The sequence below is a fragment of the Mauremys mutica genome, chromosome 8, assembly GCF_020497125.1.
Source record: "Mauremys mutica isolate MM-2020 ecotype Southern chromosome 8, ASM2049712v1, whole genome shotgun sequence".
NCBI classification, from domain to species: Eukaryota; Metazoa; Chordata; order Testudines; family Geoemydidae; genus Mauremys; species Mauremys mutica.
In genome coordinates this window covers 45021575-45041937 of record NC_059079.1, presented here as the reverse complement: position 1 = coordinate 45041937, position 20363 = coordinate 45021575, and the positions used below count along the sequence as shown (strand labels likewise).

At 38.5% G+C, this 20363-nt stretch overlaps 1 protein-coding gene across 2 annotated transcripts in view; it reads right to left on the bottom strand.

Moving 5' to 3' along the window:
* The window catches only part of DENND1B (DENN domain containing 1B), a 268816-nt gene that overhangs the window by 67658 nt on the left and 180795 nt on the right, over positions 1-20363 (bottom strand). For both annotated transcript variants that reach the window (XM_045028045.1, XM_045028046.1), the window contains 3 exons: positions 18869-18969; positions 7382-7427; positions 2707-2808 (listed from right to left, as the gene is read on the bottom strand). In XM_045028045.1, coding sequence (XP_044883980.1) covers positions 2707-2808; positions 7382-7427; positions 18869-18969 — 249 coding nt within the window. The remainder of the gene's footprint in view (positions 1-2706; positions 2809-7381; positions 7428-18868; positions 18970-20363) is intronic.

Genomic DNA, 20363 nt, shown 5'->3' with positions numbered 1-20363 from the left:
AAATGCTTAAGTGAATGATTTTAAAAGGTCCTTTAAATCTCAGTTAATTATAATGTATTAGACATAATATCAAATAGTAATTTTTTTCAGATTTCATATTATATTTTTTAAGAAATTCATTCACAATAAAAGAAATATTAACATTTTAATAGTCATATTACTAGACTTTGCTAAACTGTTATATGCCTCACCACTGAAAACATATTATCTTCAGGCTTATTGATTAAGAAAGCTGTTATCCAATTTCCTTTTAGACACAAGAGACAGTTTTAGAATATCCTTTGAAAATGTGAAATTTATTATGGTGGCTTGTTAATTTGTCTGAAATCAGTTTTTGGAGGGGGATGGTAAACTTAAAGCTGCCTTTATCCTTTCAGCAGTTTGTTCTGGTTTAACACTCTTAATTGCTATTCCTGATTATATATTTTTTCATCAAAAGGTTTATTACCCTTGTCTATACATTTGTGGGCTTTATTTAAATGTATTTATATGTTTTACATCTGCAAATATATGCTGTGATCTTTTCAATTTGAGCTATCATTTTTGTTCTATATTGTTTATTATATATTTGAAATATTTATATCCATATATTAGCAGTTGTAATTGTAATTTCTCTTATGAATGAAAGACAGTTTGCTCTCCCCAGTCATGTTATATGCCAAAATCTGTATACTGTCTGTACCCTTTGTTTAGGATTTTTCACCCACATTTGTATGTGTTTTTAATTAACAAATTAGTTCCACAAGGAAAACTGTTTCACTGCTCAAGTCAGAAAGAGATGGGGAGACTCAAACGAAATATAAAGTAACCTACTAAAACTTGTTTCATCCAAAAAAATATGTTCCAATAAAATCTGGCAAGTGAGACATCTATAAAAACACAGTTTCCCTGTTTTGTTCCATACTGTATATGGAATGTTGTATTTTATAAAAAGTCCATTGTGCACTCTATGTGCCTGGGTAACCCTTATTAACATTAATAGGACTTACACGCATACATCCTGGGGGACAATATACCTCTAAAAGTATGGGAGTTTGTGTTCACTAATTTTTTTTTAACCCAGCCTGCCTAATCAGAGTATTTTGATAAGCATGTTTAAAAACAAACAGATTTCCTTCCAATGTGTGCACTCTTTTTACAATTTGAAATCACTGTCACTTACAATACTGGTATATAACAGAAGATAATGCTTAATTCTGAATTTCACATCTAACTATCATGTGACAAAGGATATATACTTTATGGCATACATTCTAACCTCAACAAAATAACATTTTTCACTTGATGCAAAGTCAACCAGAATTATTGACACAACAATGAATGACCAGTAGTTTTTGACTTAACTTGTTATTCTTATGCAAAATACAATATATTTAAAATCACTGGAAAATATACCACAATCAGATTAAATATAAACAATATGAAATTCTTTTATTAGACCTTGGAGAGTGCAGTATTTGACACTTTATCTGGTCAAACTATGCCTTCATTATCTCAAAAAAGTTCAGAATGTAATAATATTAAAATAAACTGTCTCTGACCATAAAGTAAGCATCAGGATTTTGCTTTCTGTTATATATGTACTCAAATTACCATTGAGATACAGATAGGACTTATCAGTCACTGTAGTGCCTTAGTTTGGTTAAAATACAGAGTTTAAAAAAAGAATGCAATTTTGTAAACAGGCTACTATTTGATTTCCCTCCTTTCTATAAAATACTTTTTGTTGACACACATTTAAAATAGCATACTACTATTATATCTTGACTATCTAAAACTCAAAATACACACATTGGTATCAAAAGGGTATCCTTTCAGCACTATATTAAGGAAAAGCAAGGTAAGTGTAATGCATTTTTGAGAGTATTTAACATGAAATACAGAATATGTTCCATTATAAGCAGCAGGGGAAAAAAATCTGTGCAAGATCAAAGTCCAGAAAGAACTGGCACTTAATTTATCATCCTTTACAGACAAAAGACAGTTTTCGTCATTTCAAAAGGATCAGATGTCTTTTATGACAAACTGGGTAAGCAGTTTAATTTACAAATAGAATTCTAAGTAAGCAGTCTTTGCTCTGCCAAAGCAAATGACAAAGAATGTAGGTTTTCATTCATGCGACCCTCAGCAGGATAGACGAGATTAAAATAAAACTGAAATAATTTAGAGAAAACAAATAAATGTTTCAGAAAGTTGAAGATGATCAAAGCCTGAATTTTCTGACCCCAACTGTACAAGCATTTCTTATTATATTGACCAGTGCCATCAGATCATTAATTAAAAGGAAAAGCGCTGGCAGGTGGCAGGGAAGCAGAAGCCGATAATTGGCCCCCTTCTTCTTTTTGCCTTCAAAAACTCTCTCGTTCTTTTGCAAGACATGCCACTAGGCAGACAGAAATGCCTACTTTGTAATATAATGATTAAGATGAGATGAAGAGACTCTTGCGTTTAAAGCAGCAATGCCTAATGAATGCAGCTAGCTTTATAATTATGATCCTGCTTTTACAATAAGGAATATGATGTTCCATTCAACATCTCCTCAACTGTCAAAAAAAGTAAAAATCTTAAATATGGGGCCACAGCTGGTACTTTTTTTTCCTTATTCCTTTTATTTCAGTTAGCAAAAGCAGGCAAAAATCACTATTAGTAATTCAAGCTACTAGAAAAGAAAAAACAACAACAACATGAAATACCCATCAGACTTACCACTTCACTAGGTAGGTTGTTCAGGTCATTAAATGGGTTTTCTAGAGTGTTTGTGTCAACATTTAGCATAACCACATCCTCCAGTGATCTATTTTTTACTCTCTGTTCAGGAAAAAATTCAAGTGGGTATTAGTATTTTAATACATTGTCCACATAAATTACACAATTTTCTATGCTTAATTGAGGATTATATCAATTTACAAACAAACAAAAAGGCAACATTTTCATGTTTTGGATCAAGGATATCATTAGATGAAGTTTTAAAAAGTACTTTCCTCTTCAGTGAACGGCAATAGTGCAAAAACTGCATACACTTTGCAATAGCAGAATGTACTGTATGGAACCTCAAAATTAAAATCTGTAATTTTATTCAGATATTTTTCTGGACAATTTCTGTCCTAAACTTAGATCCATGTAATCTGCTGCAGGCAATGGGGTTGCACAGATATAACTGAAGGTGCAATTGGACTCTTCATGCTGAAACTGTTTGGATAACTATTAACCAGTTCAAAGAGATTTAATTTGTTTATTTTGATCTCAATGCTAAAATAATGTGGGATGAGACTATGAGTGGGCACTTAGAGGACACAGAATACTTTAACAATTGGTTTATGATATTTAAGCCTAGTACCTATCTTTATGTGTTTCAAAGTTTTCAAAATCACAAATGAATTATGTAGCCCCAAGAAGTATGAGGATTGTGAAAGTGGCAAAATTGGGTTTAAAAAAAGTACACAATCACCATTTAATTTCAGGGAAATTATAAAAGGTAAAATGAATATACAGTAATCTGTGACATACTATAAGCACCCAGTTTACCTTTTATTTTTAAAGAAAAAAAATCAAGCTTATGATAAGGAAAATATGTGAAGATTTGCCTAATAACCTCTATCACGGGAGCCTAACAAATGATTTGGGTAACCATAATGCTACAGCAGTTTGACGTCTTTTACATCAGCATGTCAGAACAGCATTGTCTGCCAGCCAGCCAAAGAGCATGACGATTCGTGAGACAGCTGCAGCTAGAATTCATTTACTACTGAAACAAAGGAAGGTGCTGAATAGCAGTTGAACTATAGATGGGAAGGGCATGGCATAAAATATAAGGAAGAGGAGAGCAAATGATCTCAAAACCCTTACTGTAAAAGGACTAGTCAAACAGGTTCAGCACTAACTAAATATCAAATTAAACTGACAGCATTCTTTTAAACTAAAATCAGAAACGTTAGGTATCATCATTATTTGAAATCTATAAATGACAGGAAGCAGATCAGGTGAACTTGTAGTTGTTTCTGTCACCAGGAACAATGGAACAGGGAGGTCAATGGAGGCTAGTGCCACCACAATGGAAATATTGTGGGGGCTGATATATGTTTCTGTCCCCCCATGTCTTCTGCCCCACAATACCTCATAAAGGTGTGTTTCTAACCCCTAGCACACACAGGAGGGAAGGGGGAAATAAGAGTGGGACCTGGAGGAAGGGCTGGACTGCCTGCCCTGGGGTCTGGGATCAGGCCCACCACCTGTTGGGGAGCGTGTAGGAACAATTATCCTCTTCCTGTTTTATTTCACTTCAGTAGCTGTAGAGGCTGTGGGTTGGTGTGCAGCGCCCACACAGGGGTGACACAGCCTATGCCCTGAGCTGGCTGGGAGAGTTGGCTGCTCATGTGACTCCCTGGTCAAGCCTGGTCAGTCTTTGGGCCACCAAGGGTCCTAGAGAAGGCACTAGGTCTAGAAGCACATGTGTGAGCCACCGGGATGGAGTGGGAGACAGGGTACCGCATTTAGGCAGGGGGCAGGGCGCATCAGCACACAGGAGACCAGCCACCAATGGAATGGGGAAGCACAGGGCACCAGCGACCAAGAAACTGCCATAGGACCAGCAATAAAAACTATGCCCCCACCAAGCCTGGAGCAGGCTATTGCCCCCATTTTCCCCCCACTGAATCTCAGTAATTGCCCTTGCTCCCCTCATTCTCAGTGTGTCTGCCCTCTGCCCCGCCTCCTGACATTGCTTTCCTTAAACAGTTGATCTTGTTGGTAAAACAGTACAACTTAGGTTTTCCAGCATCTTCTGCCCCAATTAACTACACTTACAGATAGGGTATGAAACCAGAGATTTGCCTGCAGTTCATTTTACTAAATGTACACAAGCTACCATGTGACCCTATTACTAAATACTTTAGGATATGAATCTGCCTCTTTATTCTTTATTTATTTTCACAAACTCCATTATTATGCAAGAAAATGGGAGAGAGAAGCTGGTACAATAAAAGTTATTACCCCATTCACTTTGTCTCAGAAAAAGAGAGACATTTGGAGAATTCCTGTCTCACAGATTAGCAAACAGTGAACATTATGAGGTGAGCTAATGAAGGTTACTTAAGGAAAGGTAAATGTGAGGTTGCATTATCAAAATTCTCCTTTGAATCAATGTAAATCTCCACAAAGTATGTCTAGAACTTTGCAAATGTACTTAAATGAAAAGTGAAGCACATGGGCAATTCTACATTAAACATCCTAACATTAACCTGAATCTTCCATGACCACCGAATGTCTGCTGCCCTACAATCTGTAAGATAGATACATTATCCACTTAGAGATCTGCTTGGAAAATATAAGTCAGCTGGATCTAGGCAACTAAAATGTTTGAAGAACTCACATTTAGAATTCACATATCACTTCAAGTTTATGTAGAACAGTTTCACCCCTAATTTGTAGGCAGAATAGTCTCTGGATATAAATTCATTACAATAGCACCTTATATTTGTGGAACACAGAAGATGAAGATAAGCATATAATCACACTAAGAATCAAAGGAAATATTAGCTAATGTTCTCAGAATTCATGAGAGTTCAGAAGTCTTGGGTATCTATTCACTTCATAGAAGTAAAGGCAAAAAAGTTTTTAATGAAAGCAGGTGATCACAAGGTGAAAATTCTGTGAGTTGTTCTTTGGGGAAAGGTGGCTAAATTGTTGCCTATGTAGTCCTGGAAATAACATGGCTCAAAGGAATAACTCAGTGGTTTCAGTTTCATAGTAAACCTTTCTCAGATGACTTACTGTCTTAGACGACTAAGATAAGAGGAATCTAATGTTTCATGCCATTGTGGTCAACACAATAGCATGTCTAGATGCAGGATCTTTCCCGACAAAAGGAATACAGAAGACCATGTCTGGAATCATCAATACAGGTGACATATGTGTCTTTTTCAGGGACATAAAGGTGTGTTGTGCTGGATGACAGGGCTGGAGGAGAAAAAAACCCTACCTCAACATAGCAAATGTGAATATATGGCCTTATCTATATGGCCTTGTTTATATATGGCCTTATCTATTGCAAGTCTAAACCAAAGAAAGCCCTTGAATGGGAGACTGACAAAGTACCTTTTATGAAAATCAAGACCCAGACCATACAAACAGAGCCAATGACATCTTTAAATGATTACAAGATGACATAATATGAGCTGCTGTCTCCAAAGTGTTAAAGACTGCCCAGGGACAGTGCCTAGAAACTAACATTCTTTCTTCCAACATTCTTAAAACGTAACCTTTAGTCTTTGGGCAAAACAATGTTTTTTAAAGCAATTGTTATGCCTGTATATGAACATCTGATAACGTGGAATGGTTCTTACAGAACGGGTTACAGCAGAGTAAGAATGTAAAAAATTTCATTGGAAAAATCAAATCAAATACCCTTTTAGAATAATGTCTGATTTATGAGTGGGGAAGCCACAGATGCTTAGCAGACTCCATGAGCGTCTAATTTACTATTATCATTATTTTTGCTTGCGCATTCAGGCACATTTACAATGTCTACAGCATTAGTGAACCAGTTTTTCCAAGTTTTTTAAAGGTCAGAGATTCAATAATAGTTTATGTGATAACAACTGTATACAAGGAGATGAAAACAGCAGTTTTTTCAACCTTTCTTTCTCATTCTGTTAAATGAAGTATTGTAGCCTGAGGGTATGTCTACACTGCAACAAAACATTTGTGGCTCACCTATGTCAACAGACTTGGGCTCACAGGGCTATAAAATTGCAGCATAGACATTCAGGTTTGGGCTGGAGCCCAGGTTCATGGGTAGAGACTCCATGAGGGGGGAGGGCCCCAGAGCCCAGGCTACGGCCAGAATGTCTACACTGCAAATTTATAGCTCTGAAGCCCAAGTCCCGCAAGCCTGAGTATGCTGACACTGGCCAGCCGTGGGTGTTTTATGGCAGTGTAGACATACCTATGTTAATTAAGTTGACTTTCCACTAAAGACTAGTGAAGCAGGTATACCCTATTTTACACAGGAGGTTAAATACACCAAACATAATGCACAAGAAAATTCATACAAAGATAATGAAGTATAAGCAAAAACACATGATGCAAGCCCTCAATATTCACACAGCAAATTTGAAAACACAACTTTTACTAAGGACATTTCTACTTTCATGGTGCTTCCAGTGTTTGTAGTCAGTCATTTAATTATGCTAATTAAACTGGTAATCATTCTCTAAGCGACTTCATTAAAATTATTCTCTATAATATGCATGTTCTTAATAAAACAATTGACAAAATGCTCACCAATCCTTTCTCCATAAGGAAAAAAGATAATGTCCCCTGTAATCTTTTCCATTCTCACACACATATATGAAATATAAAGATTAGTTTGAAAATTACTCACTTCTATTAAGCTTAAGTGAACTCCAATTAGATAGGGCATCGGTGCACTGAAATAAAAAATGAAAAAAAATCATTTTTTTCTTGAAATACAAACCACCCGTATCTTCATCTTCTTAATATGATAAACAAATATAGAAAATCTCGACACAAAGCAGACTCCAACTAGTCTTCATCATTTAAAGCAGTACTGGGCATGCACATCTTTAGTCTAAACTAAGCAAAGGAATTTATTCTCTTTTTAAATCTCCAACAGAAGTGGACTCTGTAGAACTCAAGACACAGTACCCAACTATGGGAATTAAGATAGATAAAATCAGATGTGTAAGGCCGGCTGAGCAGTTTGGCTGGACACACATTCTAGCCAGCCTGAATCAGATCTCTTTGGCTTGGCTTGAACTTAATCTGAGTACTGCAAGTTCAGGTAAAGCAGACACAGCTGTAGTGCTAACCTGGAGGAGCCCATACTCCAAAAGTTTGGCTCCAGAGTGAGAGTTTCATGAGGAAGAAGCCTTTTACCTGCCATTCTGAAGAGTGTGTTCTTCTTGGCTGATGTAATGGGAATGATTACATCACCATCTTGTACATAAATATCATAAAGATGTGATGCCAGTTTGGGTTCTCTATGCTTTATGGCTACAATCCAGGCTTTACGCCCTGTACATTAACCCAGATCCTAATAACTATCTTTGTTATTGGGAGTTTTAAAGTTGTATACTACTGAACTCTATACCATAAGTCTCTCATTCCATATCATAAGTCTGTCATTTTAATGGTGAACTATGACAAGAAACTATATGCCATCCAACAACAACCCAAGTAGAACATGAAATGCTGCATTGCAATGCAGGTGAAGCCAACAGATTTAGACCTCTAAGATGCAGTAAGATATTGCAGTCAAGTTGAGATGCTAAAAGCATTTCCATACCTTTCCAATCCAGTAGCTTACTCAGTCTCACAATTAAACTGATTATCAAAAGAAAGATTGGATGCATACTAAAAAAAAAGACTTCACGCTCAAAGGAAAAGTTAAAGCAATGCTATTGTTGGGAATTAAGAGAATGGAGCATCATTTAAAGAGTGCATATGACTCATGGTACTAAATAATAACATCATTTTACTTGAATTAAATTTCCATAAGACTACAGCCAATGCTTGATATCAGGGGAAAATACTGACAAAACTAATGTTGTGGAGAAATTCATTAGAGTTAGCTACACTGATAATACCCATATCTGTAAGAAAACAATTATAAATGGTGGAAAAAAGATCCAGGAACCAGTATGTAAACACTGAACAGAAAGGTAACTACCAAAGGTGTCAAGTATCAGAGGGGTAGCCGTGTTAGTCTGGTTCTGTAGAAGCAGCAAAGAATCCTGTGGCACCTTATAGACTAACAGACGTTTTGCAGCATGAGCTTTCGTGGGTGAATACCCACTTCTTCGGGCCACTGCTTGCATCCGAAGAAGTGGGTATTCACCCACGAAAGCTCATGCTGCAAAACGTCTGTTAGTCTATAAGGTGCCACAGGATTCTTTGCTGCTTCTACCAAAGGTGTACAGCATAATAGCACATTAACCCCTAGATACATGAAACAAACTTGTGCACGGTGATCATCAGAGAATATTTGAATAAATATAAAACAAGCTGGGGATGTACTTTAAAGAACTACATTTTCCACATAACCATATAATAAAGAAAGTTTAAAGTTGTGAATTTTTTCATAAAGATAATATTCTGTCAAATATTCTTCCAAATGTGCTTTCCAGCATTCTTTTCTATTGATGCCATGTGACAACTAGAATTATATCCCAGTCATGGAGCTATCAAAGCCTGCTTAAGAATACCATGAAAAAAAACCTCAGATTACAGTGAGGTACTGATAAAAATCAGAATTATTGGACACAAAATATAAATTCTCCTTAATCACTATTGCAGAGTTTGGGTCCAAATGTTACATAGATCACAGCCTGCGGACAAGATGACAAGTTTTTAAGTTGAAATAAATAAGCATATATCACTTTTGAACATAAACTTTCACCAATGAGAAAACAAACCAAATGTGATTGTAGCATGTTCATTCACATGAAAACAGTCATAGAATATTAAAACCTTAGTTTTAGTCAATAAAAACAAGGGAAGTTCAAAGTTATGGCTGAACAACTCTGTGCTTAGCGCACCCCATTTTGCTTACTTGTGGCAGCTGATATGTTGTCAATTCCCCACATTTTCTAAGACCTCCCTGATTTAAAGCTAAATTAACAAATGCTGATTGTTCCAATAATCTAAGTCAGACTTTTATTATTACATTTTGTAGACTGTGTATATAAAGACAGAATATCAGGGTTGGAAGGGACCTCAGGAGATCATCTAGTCCAACCCCCTGCTCGAAGCAGGACAAAGCCTTACACAGGTTTGTTTTTTTTAAAAACACCCCAGTTTCCTAAATGGCCCCCTCAAAGATTGAACTCACAATCCTGGGTTTAGCAGGTCAATGCTCAAACCACTGAGCTATCCCTCCCCCTGTTTTCTTCTATTTTTCCTAATTCAGGTCAGCCCTCCAGCTGCTTTGCCAGGTGTGTGAGAAAGGATAAAGAGAAATGGTAGCCCCCCAACTTTACAGGGGTCAAGGTATGGGAAACAGCAGTGACATTTCAGACTGACCAGCCTGCCACATTTGCCAACTCATGAAGGGCTGTCATGCTATGATGGAGACCCTAGTTCTTTTGTCCCCTTCCTCCCCCCATGAAGGTCAACACTGTTTCTATGGGGAGAAAATGAGGAGTCCTTGTGGCACCTTAGAGACTAACAAATGTATTTGGGCGTAAGCTTTCATGGGCTAAAACCCACTTCATCAGATGCATGGAATGAAAAATACAGTAAGCAGTATAAATATTACAGCACATGAAAAGATGGGAGTTGCCTTACCAAGTGAGGGGGTCAGTGCTAACGAGGCCAATTCAATTAGGGCAGAAGTGTCTCAACAGTTGACAAGAAAAGGTGAATATCAAGAGAGGGAAAATTACTTTTATAGTGCTAATGAGGCCAATGCAATCAAGATGGATGTGGCCTATTCCCAACAGTTGACAAGAAGGTGTGAGTATCAGCAGAGGGAAAATTACTTTTTGTAGTGACCCATCCACCCCCAGTCTTTAGTCAGACCTAATTTGATGGTGTCCAGTTTGCAAATTAATTTCAGTTCTGCAGTTTCTCTTTGAAGTCTGTTTCTGAAGTTTTTTTGTTGAAGAATTGCCACTTTTAAGTATGTTATTGAGTGTCCAGGGAGATTGGACTACTGGTTTTTGAATGTTACAATTCTTGATGTCTGATTTGTGTCCATTTATTCTTTTGCATAGAGACTGTCCGGTTTGGCCAATGTACATGGCAGAGGAGCATTGCTGGCACGATGGCATATATCACATTGGTAGCTGTGCAGGTGAACGAGCCCCTGATGGTGTGGCTGATGTGGTTAGGTCCTATGATGGTGTCCTTTGAATAGATATGCAGACAGAGTTGGCAATGGGGTTTGTTGCAGGGATTGGTTCCTGGTTTAGTGTTTTTGTTGTGTGGTGTGTAGTTGCTGGTGTGTATTTGCTTCAGGTTGGGGGGCTGTCTGTAAGCGAGGACTGGCCTGTCTCCCAACGTCTATGAGAGTGAGGGATCATCCTTCAGGATAGGTTGTAGATCCTTGATGATGCACTGGAGAGGTTTCAGTTGAGTGGTGTAGGTGACAGCTAGTGGTGGTCTGTTACTTTCTTTGTTGGGCCTATCCTGTAGTAGGTGACTTCTGGGTACCCTTCTGGCTCTGTCAATTCTGTTTCTTCACTTCAGCAGGTGGGTACTGTAATTTTAAGAATGCTTGATAGAGATCCTGTAGGTGTTTGTCTCTGCATGAGGGATTGGAGCAAATGTGGTTGTATCTTAGAGCTTGGCTGTAGACAATGGATCGTGTGATGTGGTCTGGATGAAAGCTGGAGGCATGTAGGTAAGTATAGCAGTCAGTAGGTTTCCGGTACAGCGTGGTGTTTATATGACCATCGCTTATTTGCACTGTAGTGTCCAGGAAGTGGATCTCTTGTGTGGACTGGTCCAGGCTAAGGTTGATGGTGGGGTGGAAATTGTTGAAATCCTGGTGGAATTCCTCAAGGGCCCAGGTAAAGACATAGAATATCAGGGCTGGAAGGGACCTCAGGAGATCATTTAGTCCAACCCCCAGCTCAAAGCAGGACCAATCCCCAGACAGATTTTTGCCCCCGATCCCTAAATGGCCCCTTCAAGGATGATGATGAAGATGTCATCAATGTAGCGCAAGTAGAGTAGGGATGCTAGGGGACGAGAGCTGAGGAAGCACTGTTCTAAGTCAGCCATAAAAATGTTGGCATACTGTGGGGCCATGCGGGTACCCTTAGCAGTGCCGCTGACGTGAAGGTATAAATTGTCCCCAAATCTGAAATAGTTGTGGGTGAGGACAAAGTCACAAAGTTCAGCCACCAGGTTTGTTGTGACATTATCGGGGATACTGTTCTGATGGCTTGTAGTCCATCTTTATGTGGAATGTTGGTGTAAAGAACTGCTACATCCACAGTGGCTAGGATGGTGTTTTCTGGAAGACCACCGATGGATTGTAGTTTCCTCAGGAAGTCTGTGGTGTCTCAAAGATAGTGGAGAGTGCTGGTAACATAGAGCCTGAAGAGAGAGTCCAAGTAGCCAGACAATCCTGCTGTCAAGGTGCCAATGCCTGACATGATGGGGTGTCCAGGATTCCCAGGTTTATGGATCTTAGGTAGCGGATAAAATACTCCAGGCCGGGGCTCTAGGGGTGTGTCTGTGTAGATTTGTTCCTGTGCTTCCTGATGAAACTCACCCTAAAGTTCTTAAGGAAATAGCTGAAGCAATCCGGGAACAATTAGTGATTTTCTTTGAGAACTGATGGAGGATGGGTGAAGTCCCAAAGGACTGGAGAAGGACAAACATAGTACCTATCTTTAAAATAGATTACAAGGAGAACCTGAGGACTTACCGACCATTTAGCCTATCTTTGATACCTGGAAAAATACTGGGTAGGCTGGTTAATTGGTGTAGGGTGGAGAGTTTTGGTTTTGTAGAACATTGGTCCCCCTTCTGTGCAGAGAGGGGGCTGTATAGCTTGGATGGCATCCACCTCAGGAGAAGGAGGACCACTCTTCTTGGGGACAGGCTGACTAGAGTAGTCAGGACGGAGTTAAACTAATAGCGAAAGGGAAGGGTAAAAGATGGAAGATATGAGCACTCAGCACAAAATCGAGATGTTGAAAAAAAATTAATCAAGGAATTAAAAGACATGAAGAGAAAAAATTCCTGAATTGCCTATACACCAATGCCAGGAGTCTGGGTAACAAGCAAGAGGAATTGGAATTGCTCTAGTTTGTATTACTGAAACCTGGTGGGATGATTCATGTGAATGGAATGTTAAAAAAAAATCAGTGGCTTTAACCTATTTAGGAAGGATCCAGTGTGGGCAAAATAGGTGGGGGAGTGGCACTCTGTCAAAAATTGCAGTAAGTGTTTCTGAGCCACTGATAACTCAGAAGAAAATCATCTTGAATGTTTATGGATAAATGTCCTAACAGATAAAGCCCAAGATGGGGTATTAGTTGGTGTCTGTTGTACCACAACTAAATCACACTAGAGAACAGGATGACCACTTCCTTATACCTCTACCTATAATGTGTAGACAAAAAACCTGCGTGATCATGGAAGACTTTAATTAAGTGACGTATTCTGGAGGTCTCACACAGTCAGTACTACAACATCCTTGGAATTTCTAAACATTACAGATCACTATGTCCTAACTCAAAAAGTGTTGTAGCCAACACAGGGGAATTCTTTATTAGACCTTGTCCTAACAGATGAAGAGGAACCGATAAGAAAACTAAAAATTAGGTACATGACCTGATCACATTTATAATGTGCAAGCAAAAAAAAGTCCAGCCTAGTAATATCTATATACACTGTGACAGAGTCAGGCCAGATGGCTACAAGAGAGTGGTCGAAGGTAGATACATTAGCTCCAGCTTAAGCAGGTCCCTTTTCCCTGGGTAAAAGAACAGTGACTATTCCAGAACACTCAGGAACTTTCTAGAACTAATTAAGGCAGGCAGGCTAATTAGGACACCTGTAGCTAATTGGGAAGTTACTAGAATTAATTAAGGCTAATCAGGACGACCTGGTATAAAAAGGCTCTCACTCCAGTTAGTGAGGTGTGAGTAAGGAGCTGGGAGTAAGAGGATGTGCTTCTGGAGGACTGAGGAGTACAAGCGTTAACAGATATCAGGAGGAAGGTCCTGTGGTGAAGACAAAGAAGGTGTTGGGAGGAGGCCATGGGGAAGTAGCTCAGGGAATTGTAGCTGTCGTGTAGCTGTTCCAGAAGGCACTCTAGACAGCTGTAGTCCACAGAGCCCTGGGCTGGAACCCGGGTAGAGGGCGGGCCTAGGTTCCCCCCAAAACCTCCCAACTCCTGATCCAACACAGGAAGATCTCTGAGGCTAGCAAAATCCGCCAATAAGCGCAGAACCCACCAAGGTAGAGGAGGAACTTTATCACAACACATAAACACATAGTTGGTACTTAAATAGGACCATTTGCACAAAGCTGAGAACAGTTACAAGCCAAATCAGCTGTGAGGAAGAGTTTAATCAGAAAACTGTGAGCGATAATTGGGAATTAGTTAAGAATATCTTATTAGATGCCCCAAAAGCCACAAACCAGCTGTGCTGGTTAAAAAAAAAACCTTGGTCAGAAGGGAATTGAAGGCAGCTATAAAATATATATTACCATATTTTCCGGCGTATAGGGCGACGGGCCGTATAAGACGACCCCCTAATTTTACAGTTAAAATATAGGTTTTGGCCTATATTCGCCCTATAAGACGACCCCCCCTTCCGAGGGGGGGAGCCCAGAGCCTTTCAAATCCCAGCCGTGGCCGGGAATCAGAGGGTTCTGGGCTGCCCGCTGCGGCGGGGAGCCCAGAGCCTTTCAAATCCCAGCCGCGGCCGGGAATCAGAGGGCTCTGGGCTGCTCGCTTCGGCGGGGAGCCCAGAGCCTTTTAAATCCCAGCCGCGGTGGGGAGTCAGAGGGCTCTGGGCTGCCCGCTGCGGCGGGGAGCACAGAGCCTTTTAAATCCCAGCCGCCCGCTGTTTATACCCGGCGTATAAGACGACCCCCGATTTTTGGGGGTTGTTTTTTAATATAGAAAGTCGTCTTATACGCCAGAATATACGGTATTTAGAATGAAAGAAATGTAAAAAATCAGCAGTTGATAGTAATGAAAATAAATCAGAAGTTAGAAATTGTAGAAAATTGATAAGCACAAATCTATGGCTAGCAGAGCTAAGAACGATAAGGAGTTTTTAAAAAATATATTAGGAACAAAGAGAATCCTGACAATGCTATTGATCCATTACTAAATGGAAATGGTAGAATTATCAGTAATAATGCAGAAAAGGCAGAAATGGTCAAGAAATATTTCTGTTATGTATTTGGGTGGGGGAAAACAGATGACACAGTCTCTTCAGAAGGTGCTGATACACTCTTTCCATTCTACTAGTATTAAACAAAAGCTACTAAATTTAGACATTTTTCAATACGCAGATCCAGGTAACTTGCATCCAAGAATCTTAAGAGCTAGCTGAGGAACACACTGGACTATTGATTTTTCAGTAAGTCTTGGAACAGTGGGAAATTTCCAGGAGACTGGAAGAAAGAAAATGGTTTGCCAATTTTTAAAAAGGATAAATGGGATGACCTGGGAATTTATGGCCTGTCAGTCTAACATCAATCCCAAGCAAGAGATACGGGACTTGATTAATAAATAATTAAAAGAGGGTAATGTAATTAATGTAAATCAAAATAGCTATCACATGACATTTTGATTAAAAAACTAGAATGATATAAAATTAACATGGCACACATTAAATGGATTAAAAATTGGCTAACTGAAAGGTTTCAGAATGTAATTGTAAACAGGGAATCGTCATTAAGCAGGTTTTTTTCTAGTGGCGTCCAGCAGGGATAGGTTCTTGGGCCTACACTATTTGTCATTTTATCAATGACCTGGAAGACAACATACTATCATAATTAATAAAATTTTCAGATGATACAAACATTGGGGGAGTGGTAAATAATGAAGAGCACATGTCACTGATTCAGAGACAAATGCAAAGTACTACACGTAGGAAAGTAAAATCAAATGCATAACTATAAAATGGGGGAAAACTGGTAGTACCATTGAAAAGGATCTGGGGGTTATAGCGGATCACAAACTGAAAATGAGTGAACAGTGTGATGCAGTTGTGAAAAGGCTAATATCATTTGGGGTTTATTAATAGGAGTGTAATATGTAAGACCTGTGAGGTAACTGTCCTGCTTTACACATCACTGGTGAGGCCTCAGCTGGAATAAAAACCTGATTATGAGAAAATGTTAAAAAAAACAGGATTTGTTTAGTCTTGAGAAAGGAAGACTGGAGGGGAGGGGGAATTTCATAAGAGTCTTCAAACATGTTAAGGGCTGTTATAAAGAGGACAGTGATCAATTGTTTTCCATGCCCATGCAGGATGGGACAAATAGTAATAGACTTAATCAGCAGGAAGGGAGATTTAAGTTAGAATTAGAAAAAAAACATTTCTTCGAACTCTAAAAATAATTAAGTACTGGAATAGGCTTCCAATGGAGGTTGTGGAGGTTTTTAGGAACAGGTTGGACAATTATTTGGACTCAGCCCAGGATGCTGGAGTAGATGATCTCTTGAGTTTCCTTCCAGCTCTATATTGTATGATTTCTATTGGGTCTCATGGGGTTACTCACATGTGTAAGTGTTTGCAAAATCAGGGCCTACTTCCTTTAAGTAGACTAAATCATCTTAGTTAGTTTGGGTTTTTTAACTATGATTTTAAAACAGCCAAACCTCTCTGGCACAAACAATTTCCGTGGCAAGCTGCTAATACCTCAGTTTCTTGAATTGAGTTTCATGTTACAATGATGCTGTGACAATGTGACTAAGTCTATGGGAGACAGCATAATGAAGTCCAAGTGAAATAATATTGGAGCAATCTCTGGTTATGACATGACATATTGGGCCAAAAGGAAACAATGACAATACTGTAAAAATACAAATAACATTTTTATGTCAAGACAATGGCAACATAATAACAATGCACATGAAAGCCTATTAAGGTCATTTTACTCATTCTGAATAGTGGCAGCACCCATAGATTGCTCTCATTACATTTAGGCACTGAAATCATACAGTAGGGTCCTATATTTAACTAGTGTTCCTCAACACTCGGTCATGTTATATGCCTATGGGGAAAATATTTACTTTGCTAATCAGAGCCAAGAACCTGGGGAAGGAGAAGTATTTCATGTAGCCCTTATTGTAATACTTCTATCTGCCTAAAAATAAAACAGCCCTGTAATAGAAGCGCTCAGATAGAGAAACATATATATGCAATAAGCTGAGCAAAAAAAGTTGAATTATAATTGCTGTGGTAATTTCCCCTATCATGCGGTTGCTTTTGTGATTTTTATGTCGCAACTTGAAAACTTTATAAACTTGTTTTCCTCTATAGTGCTAAAGAAACAAAGAAAGAGAATATAAACAAGTCTTACAAGTTTAGAAACTTCTTGTTTCTTTAGTGAGCGAATCAAATGTTTGGATCATGCCATTAAGACCTAGAATCTCAACTATTAACATGACAATCAACTGTGCACAGGACTTGCCACTACAATGTCTGTGTATACTATCCACAGCTTAGTAGTGAGAAATAAAAGCCCTGTGGTACAAGATAAATATTGTAGGGTACCAGGTGAAGAAAAGGGTGAATTCAGGTTCAGAAATCTGCCTTCTTTCTGAGAAGAGCAAAGATGGATGATGTTGAAGAAGAGTCAGGAGTTCTGATTCTAAGTTCAAGTGACATGAAAGCTAAAAGAACTGTGTCCAAGCTATACCCCTGTCTTGATGCATTTTCTCAAAGGCTAGAAAGAAAGCAAACAGGAATGAGTTTCTCCAAAAGAAATGTATCATTTGAAATGAAGGGCTTGGGTATGCTTTGAAGGGAAAAAAAGAGAAAAGATAACTTACTAATAAAATAAAGATACTACCATGGAGAGAAAAAACAACCCACACAAATCAACCATCTGCTTAAGAAGAGACCACCAAGAAGCCTTAAGCAAATATATTTAGAACTTCTTTAGAAATCAAGATGATACCGATGGATTGAACAAAAGTCAATGAAACAAACACCAATACTCATAGGTTCTACAAAAAATCCAGCAACCTACCAAACATTTCAACTGCGGGGGATACAGGAAACATTAACCAAAGACAGGAAAGAAGGCAGATATTGTTGGTAAGGCACTCAGGAGATCTGGGCTCTATTCCTGGCTCTATCACACACTTCCCGTCTAACCTTACTCTACATCTCTAGGCTGCAGTTCCATATCTGTAAAATGGGCATAATAATTCTTTTTCCCATTCTTTTCAGAATTGTCTATTTAAATTACATGCTCCTTGGGGCAGGGACTATCTCTTGCTATGTGTATGTACAGTGACTAGCCCAATGGAGCCTCTGTTTCAGTTGCATCACTAAGGACTATGATAATACAAATAAATGAATAATAAATCATTGGTATTCCTAGGTCTTAAAGCCCAAGCCTTTTCTGAACAGTAAATTACTTCTGAAAATACCCTGACAGTCCTAATAATTCATGGCCACCAAATATGTATAACTGGAGCCACTTTCTCTTGAACAATTGTGAGAAGTGGCCATAGAGGCCAAAAGCACAACTTTCAACTGTAACTTGACAAGAATACAAAGTCTTCCATGTGATCAGCACACTGCAGGTTGGGGCAATTCTTTAACAGCAGTATTTGTTGACAAAAAAATTTCCTCTCCAAAGATTCTGAATACCCAAAAGCAGACTGTAAGCTTTTTGGGGCAGGAACTGGATGAGGTCCTGATGGTGACTGGGCTTCAAAAATGCTAATGGAATCCAAATATTAAATAATAATATAATATAATAATATTGCCCATTAATTTTTGCTCCTAAATCAAAACCCAAGAATCAGACTTTAGCTTACAATTCCAGTATTTTTTAAAGTAAAACAGCTTTACATAAATGAAAACTATAAGATACTTATATTAAAATTACTGCATTCATTCTCTGTTTGGAAAATATACACAGCTTTTGTAAATATGCTTCCAAATGTTATATTGATAATACATAGTATTACAGTTTAAGGTCACAATACAGGAAACCACTTAGCCACATGCTTAAGTTCATCTTTGTTCCAGTTTAAGTGCCTTCCTGAATTGGGGCATGCATCATTATTAGTGTATTCATTCACACAATTTATTAATGTTTTCATGAGTTACCTAGATTGACAAAGCTAGGCATTATTATAGCTACGTATCTCAGAATTAAACATAATATAATATATTAGCTATCTTACCAGCAGTAGTCCAGAAGGTGTGGAGGAAGCACTGGGATGTATATGTGTTGCCAATACATTGGATATAACAATGCAGCTGACCCATGAACACAAGCAGTTAACTGAAAATAAAAATATATACAAAGAATTGACAACAAAAAATTTTTAACACAAAGTACAAAATTTAAAATGAAAAGTTTATATTTTTAAAGTCTCAACTGCATGAAAAAATGTTTAAACGTAGCATTGTTAATATTATTTTCAACTGTTAAGATGTCATAGTTTAGGGCTAGAACAGACCACCAGATCATCTAGTCTGGCCTCCTGAATATCACAGGCCACCAACACCACCCAGCACCCACACACTAAACCCAAAAAACAACATTAGACCAAAGTATTATAGACCATCATAACCTCTGAACATAGACTCATAGACTTTAAGGCCAGAAGGGACCATCACGATCACCTAGTCTGATCTCCTGCATATTGCAGGCCACAGAATCTCACACACCCACTCCCACAGTAGGCCTTTAACCCCTGGCTGGGCTACTGACATCCTCCAACCTGGATTTAAAGACTTCAAGTGCACAAACATTTACAAAATGATAAACTGACACAATTTGAAAAGGATGCCCCTAATAGTTATCCCTCCTAAGCCATCCTCCCTTAACAAAACAAAAAAAATAAAAAAAAAGAGCAAACAGATGTCCTTGCATCAAGCCTGCAAACTCATATGTCAGAGTAACATCAGAAATTAATCCTATACTTTTTAAATTTTGTTTTAAATCCCCATTAATAAGCCAAACAAAGGAGCCAAGAGCATAGCAAGCCCGCTGCATGCCCCAAAACTGAAATAGTTTTCCAGCTAATAATTTAAAGAGCCAAATACCCAAACCTTCTGCCTTCCACAGACATCTTAGCAAACAAATAGTCTTTGTCTTTGGGAAAATGACGCAATTTCCTGCAAATCACCCTTGGTAATCTTGGATAAAAGACCTGAGCCACAAAAGAGCAGCTTCCTCTACTCCTGTAACTCAACACCACATCATGATCAACAGTGTCAAAGGTAGAAGACAGATCGGGTATCATCATCATGGATATTTGGGACTCAAGTGAACTTACACAACATTCCATTCATCTGAGAAGGAGCATAAGTAACTTTCAGACACTATTCCTGAGGGCTGAACTAAATTCTCCTTAGTCTTTTTCTGTCTTCATCTCTAAACAACTTTTGGAAAAAAAGACTCCAGTAAATCAGGACACTTCAAATGATATGAGACCAGCTTTGTCACCTTTTCAAATAACCCCTCCCAGAAAATTCGTGATGAGAGACAGGACAGAAGTTGACAAGAGATGGTTCTCTGACCAGTAGGTGAACAACTTCTGGTATGAGGCACCATGGTCTCCTGTAATGAGATGTTAGTCTCCACTAATATTGGTCCCAGCAGCCCAGTTTGTTTTACCATTCATGAGGTGCTATCTTGCAGGCTGTATGCCACAGATCCTTACCTGGAGG